The sequence below is a fragment of the Apteryx mantelli genome, chromosome 27 (assembly GCF_036417845.1).
Source record: "Apteryx mantelli isolate bAptMan1 chromosome 27, bAptMan1.hap1, whole genome shotgun sequence".
Classification (NCBI taxonomy): Eukaryota; Metazoa; Chordata; class Aves; order Apterygiformes; family Apterygidae; genus Apteryx; species Apteryx mantelli.
The window spans coordinates 4,783,060-4,789,060 of NC_090004.1; the positions used below are offsets into that span (position 1 = coordinate 4,783,060).

At 67.9% G+C, this 6,001-nt stretch overlaps 2 protein-coding genes across 2 annotated transcripts; one reads left to right on the plus strand and one right to left on the minus strand.

Moving 5' to 3' along the window:
• Positions 1-2,145: 2,145 nt before the first annotated feature.
• On the minus strand, positions 2,146-3,510 carry ZNF593 (zinc finger protein 593). Its single transcript, XM_067311450.1, has 3 exons — positions 3,299-3,510; positions 2,926-2,988; positions 2,146-2,694 (listed from the first exon to the last, which is right to left on the minus strand). The coding sequence occupies exons 1-3, from the start codon at positions 3,493-3,495 to the stop codon at positions 2,553-2,555; spliced, it is 402 nt and encodes a 133-aa protein (XP_067167551.1). The 5' UTR covers positions 3,496-3,510; the 3' UTR covers positions 2,146-2,552.
• Positions 3,511-4,577: 1,067 nt separating this feature from the next.
• Positions 4,578-5,765, plus strand: C27H1orf232 (chromosome 27 C1orf232 homolog). Its single transcript, XM_067311576.1, has 4 exons — positions 4,578-4,652; positions 4,744-4,830; positions 4,944-5,041; positions 5,388-5,765. The coding sequence occupies exons 1-4, from the start codon at positions 4,578-4,580 to the stop codon at positions 5,662-5,664; spliced, it is 537 nt and encodes a 178-aa protein (XP_067167677.1). The 3' UTR covers positions 5,665-5,765.
• The last annotated feature ends 236 nt before the right edge of the window (positions 5,766-6,001 follow it).

Below are 6,001 nucleotides of genomic sequence, written 5' to 3' on the forward strand. Positions count from 1 at the left end.
CCATCCCCGGGGCGGTTTCGGGCAGCAGCGCGGCTCTGGGTCTCGCAGTGCTCTCCTCTCCTCCCGCAGATGCAGCTGGCAGGGGGGCGAGCGGCGGAGCCCGGGGATCGGCTGGTGAATCACCTGGCCTTGCTGCTGGCCGCCGCGGGGCTGAGCCTCTCCTACTACAGCGCCCGGCGCATGGTCGGCCCCGCCAAAGCCTCCCTGGAGCCGTGAGGCCGGGGCCGGCCGGGGCTGGCAGTGCTGCCTGGCCCAGGGACGGTCCGCGGCTCCAGCGACACCGCATCCCACCCTGCTCTCTCCAGCCGAGCCCCAAGGCGGTGGCACGGGAGCTGCCAGACCCGCTCTGCTCGCCAAACCCTGGCTGAGCGGAGCTGCCGGATGCGTCTCCTGACTCGCTCTTGCCTCATGGCTCCTTCCTGGCTCATCCGTGCTGCGTCCTGCCCTTCCCCTCCACGCCTTGGCCTTTTGTTGCCCCGGAGCTGAGGGGACACATCTGTCCCCCTTTTGGGAGCTGGGACAAAGGATGGAAAAGTCAACTCAATTCCAACTCCAATCCCCCAACAAGACAAACCGATGCTGCGAGCTGGCAACCAGGGTCACTTCTGAGCCCTAGAGCTGCCAGGAGATGGAGAGTTGAGCCCTAAACTGAGCGGCTGGTGCGAAGCCAGGATCCAGCCACCACGAGACAACCGAGCCTCAGTGAGCAGAGACGCACGGAAAGGAGGGCTGGGCGCAGCGGTCACCTCCATCTCCCCCCACCCCGCTCCCAGGAGAGGGCCCAGGCGGCTCCTTGCACCTCGCTGGTAGCCGCACGCAGGTCCCTCCCCGAACCGGCGTGGCGGCGCAGGGGAACGCGCTGCATCCGCAGCCGGCCCGGCTCCAATGAGCAGCCGCTCCTCCCTCCCGGCGGCTCAGCCAGCAGCCCCACGCCAGGCCAGCAGAAAGGAGGTCAGCGCAAAGCGCTGTTAGATAACAACAGAGCGGGGAGGGCTGGGACCAAGATCAGCCTCCGAACAAGAGGCTGGGGGCGGAAATGGGGACACAGGGTTGGCTCCCGTCTGAGAATCGCTGCACGGGCCTCGAGATAAAGAGCAGGAGCAGGGGGAGGATTTCCAGTCTCCCCAGGGACAGATAGGTCCCACCAGGATGGGAGACCACCAGCTTCCCACCCCTCCGCCTTGCACACCAAACCCCACGCAGCGAGCTGCAGCGTGGAAAGAAGCTGCCCCTAGCAGAGAGGGTTAGACACCAACAAGAGAGCTAGGTTTAATTGCCTGGATAACCCCGGGGGGAAGAAACGCGGTCAGTCTGCACGCGAATAAATCTTTCCCTTCTGAGCAAAGCCGCATTGTCTCGCTGCCTTTCTGCTGCCGCAGCTGAGCGCTCCGTCCTGTGGCTCGGCAGGAGGGACAAACCTTTCACCTGTTGTCTTAGTGCCACGGTTGTATCAGTTAAACCTGTTCTGCAGGAATTTACGGCAGTCGGTGGCGTTGCAACACGGCAGGCTGGCGCCGCACAACAGAGGGAGGCCGAGCAGGGAGGGGCTGCCCTAGCAGGGACAGGGGAGCCCTGCGCAGGAAGGGAGTAGCGGCAGGCTGGGGGATACGGGGTGGGCACTGGATCGCACTGTACGCACGGCCCCACACCACTGCTCTCTGGCGCCAGGCACTGCGTTTTCGCAGGCGGAAGCCTGAAAGAGTCCCCGCTGGGAACGCATCAGCTCTCCCCGCTCAAAGCCCACAAGGGATCAGGACCCACCCCGTAAGCCCAAACCAGGCAGGGTCAGAAGCGCAAAGAGCTGCTTGCGATAGACCCAAGGGCTTGGAGAGCAGTTTGTTCAAGCACGCAGTCTCCCCCAAAAGCAGCTCGTGTGCTGCATCTGCTACCAGCGCGCTGGGATCCCCCTCGCCGGGGGCAAAGCAGAGGGAGCTTTACCTTCCTGTCAGGGCAGGAGACCTGTGATGAGGCCATTGCTACAAACTGGTAGACACTCGGGGATATTTCACTTTAAGTGTTCAGGAAAAGCTTAAGACCAAGAGATTACCCTCAATCCAGAAGGGCGGCTGCCCTCGCTTCCTCAGCGCTGCCCCAAGCCAGAGCCTGGATCACACTAGCAAAGAACTGCATTCAACACTGCCAGCCTGTTGATTAACACACTTTAATGGGTGACTTACAGGTGTCAACCTCTAACCCAAGGAGAAGTATCTAAAAACTGCTCTAAAACCAAAGAGATGAGTGCACAGTTGAGCTAACATTTACACCAAGAAGCTGCTTGTCCCTTCCCCAGGAAGGAGAATGCACAGCCTGCTGTCAGGCACACAGTACACAAGTGTCCTCCCCAGCGAGGACATCCAAGGTCTCTCTGGCTGCCTTCTCCTCATTAGCGCTTCAGCGAGGAAAGCTGCCAGGAAAACTGTTCGGTTTGGTTGCTAGGAGGCTGGAATAGAGCTCGTTTTCCTCACAGGGCTCAGTAAAAGGATACCCTTTTTGCAGCACTGTAACAAAGGCACCTGCAAATAGGGCAGCCCTGGCCCTTTAGTCCACTGCACTCAGCTGGATGCCTCCATCTCGATTTCCTCATCGATCGGTTGGGTCTGTACTTCTACCTTCTTTGGAGGGATGTAGGATCCCATTCCAGCTGCTCTCTCTGCCTCCTCCTGGGTGTACGGCTCCTCACTCAGCTGCTTCAACCTGAAAAGAAGGCAGAAATGACTGTTGAAACTACCTCTGCCAGTTCTGATCTTCAACTGAACCTCCTTAAAACAAGCCAACCCCCCCCCACTGACTGGCCCAGAACTGACACCACCAGCCTCACCCTGGCAAAGCTGGGGACGCACAGAGCCCTGGGGCTGCAGCCCCAGCTCCAGGGGTGGAATGAAGACCCGCACGGGCAGCTCACAGCACGGCAGGGGCCCCCCTTACCTTTTCTTGTGCACCTTGGACCTGAAGTGCTCCTTCATGCTGGTCAGATCCACAAAGTAGCGCCTGTAGGGAGAGACTGAAGGTCAGAGGACCCCAAGGCAGGAGCCGGGCTGGGGACAGGGAGCAACAGGCGAGCCCAGGCACCTCCGAGGATCTCTCGTGTGAGGGACCCGCTCCCCCTGCCCAGGCCCAGCAGCCAGGGCACCCTGGGACCCCCCCCCCGCCATGGGGCCAGAACACTCCCCCCCTACCAGCCTGCCCTGGGTTGGGCAACCTCCATCCTCTCCTGGGACAAACTACCCACGGGCTAGAGCAGCCCCCCTCCCCCCCCCCCGCCGTTTCGGCCGTTATCCCCCCCCGCCCGGTGACGCACGCGCAGTGCAGGCAGTAGAACTGCGCGCAGCCCGGCAGGTCGGGGTCGGGCTCCTGCCGCAGCAGCCTGGCGGCGACGTCGGGCCGCAGGTCCGCGTGGATCTCGTCCAGGTCCCGGCGGCGCCGCTTCGCCTTGCCCTGGCGGCCCAGGGAGCGGGCGCGGTGCGCGCCGGTGCGGCGGCTGCTCCGCGGCGACATGGCGGCGGCGGCGGCGCCCGATGATGACGTCAGCGAACCGCGCCGCACGGCGGGGAGGGAGGGAGGTGTCAGGCCCCGCCCCTAGGCGTCAGGCCCCGCCCCCGCCCGCAGGCCCCGCCCCGCCCCAGCCCCACGCGGGATTCGGCGCCCCGCGGCCCGTCGCGTTCCCACGTGGCTGCCGCGCCGGGGCCGCCGGGCCCCAAACCCCGGCCCTGCCCGGCCCCCCTCGTCCCCCCGGGCCCGGCGCTTGCGCCCTGCAGCATGGCCGACCCCCGGGAGGGCCGTGTCCCCCCAAAACCCCGTGGCTCCCCCCAGGCTTTGGCCCCGCACCGGGGCATCGTGGCCTCCTCGAAGTGCGGCACCGCCCTGGGGACGGTCTGGGGCCATGGGGGTGGGACAGGCCCCGCTGTCACCCCCCCGCTGCCCCCGGGGCCCGGCCTCGAGGCGAGGGGTGACCCCGGGGCCGGCGCTGCTCCAACCACTGCTGCGACGAGCTGGGGCGGGCTCAGCAGGCCGGGCCCTGCCGGAGCCGGGGCCGAGGCGTCCCACAGCCACCGCGGTGCTTATCGGGTGCCCCCGCGGAGCCCCGGGCACAGGGGCCGCGTCCGCCCGCCGGCCCCCAGCGATCGCCTTACCGCCCGCCCCGGGGGATCAATAATACATGGGGAGCCGCGGCGCGGCGGGGAGGGGGCCGCGGCGGGTCCCCCGTGCCAGCTCTCAACGCTGCGGGGCCGGGGACTGGCCCGGGGAGACGGGGGACCCCGCGGGGTGAGGGGCCCCGGGGCGCAGGGAGGGCCAGGGGCCGGGACGGCAGGTTTGGGGGTGGCCGGAGCAGCCGCCCCCGCTCTGCCCCCTCCCCAGCACCCGGCCCGGCTCGGGTTCCTCTTTGTGCAGCTGAGGCGGCTCCTGCAATTTTAATGAAGACACCGGATCCCCGGGGCGGTGTGTGTGTGTGGGGGGGGGGGGGCCGTGCCCCCACCGCCCCCCACGCCAGCCCCGCCGGGGTGGCAGCCCGGCCCCGGTGACAGGCACGCGGGGCTCCCCGGCACCTGGGCGAGCGGCCGGCGCCTGAGCCCATCACCATGACTCAGGCCTTCTGGAGGCTCTACAAGTCCAAAGTGCTGCAGACACTGGGCGGCGAGCGGGCGGACGAGGAGGTGGGGCCGGCGCCATGGGGACCCCAAAGCGGGGTCAACCCCCCGTCCCCGTCCCCGTCCCCCCAATCCCTCACTTTGGGCTGCGTTGCAGGCAGAGCCCCCCGAGCTGATGGAGACGGCGGAGGCGCCGGTGCTGACGGAGGAGGCATCCAGCCCCGTGTCCCAGCTGGCGCGCAAGGTGAGGCCAGGTGCCCCAGGGTGCCCCAAGGGCTGGGACGCGGGGTTGGGGCGCCCCGAGGCCGCAGCGAGGGGCTGCCGGGCCGGGTGAGTGGCGCCGTGCCTCGTCCGCAGGTGCAGGGGGTGGGAGCCAAGGGCTGGCGCACGCTCTCGTCCCTCTTCAGCCGCGAGGACGAACACCAGCTGCTCAGCCCGGAGCCCTGCGCCGACCAGTAAGTCGGATCCCGCGCGGCGCCCCGGGGGACCCCTGGGCTCAGTCCCCCCCAGCCGGGGCCATGTCCCGGCTCTCCTCCGGGGCCCCGCGCGGTCCCATGTCCCAGTGGGACGCTCCAGCGTGTCCCGCTGCTCCGTATCGCTCGATTTGCGCGTCCATCCCGTCGCCCGTGGGCTCCGTCCCCTGCCAAAGACCAAGGGGTTGGAGCAGGGCGACGGAGAGGGGGAGGAGAGGGGTCCCCGCCGCCGTCCCCCGGCGGACGGAGGCAGTCGGATCCCAGCGCCCTTCTCCGGCCCCGGGATCCCGGCCCCCGAGCGCCGACGGCCCCCTCGCTGTCTCCCCAGCCCGCTGGCCGCCTCGCCGGCCGAGCTGCCCCCCGCCAAGGCGCCCAGCTTCTGGGACCTCTTCGCTACCAAGTGGCAGCGGGCTTCGGCGTCGGACGAGCCGGAGCCAGAGCCGGGCGAGAGCCCCGGGGAGCCCGGAGACCCCGCGGGCGACGGCGGCTCCTACACCAGCCCGGGCAGCGACCTGCGCGAGCCGGAGGAAGGCACCTTCAGGTGGGGTTTCCTGGCCGGAAAACTTGCCGAGATCCGGAATAAAAATGCTCCCAAGGGCAACTAGAGGAGGAGTCGCCCGGAAGGACTTTCTCTGGCAGCGCGGGCGGCCTCTGCAGCGCAGCCCCCATCCCCAGGCCAGGGCATCCCCCCGCCCTCACTTTGCAGCCTGCTCCGGACCCAGCCTGTCCCCCTTCCCCAACACTGCTTTTACCCCGGGACAAGGGAGCAGGGTAACTCCGCGGCAGGCGTTTGCAGTGAGTTTTGGCGGGTCTCTGCCTGCGCGGAGGAGTCTGCACTAAAGACCTCGAGGCGCCCCTTTTCCCCGAGCCGTGTCGAGCTTTCTTCGTCCCCGCCTGCGGCCGTCTCTCCGGGGCTGTTTGAACCCGCCGGGCTCTGCCCGC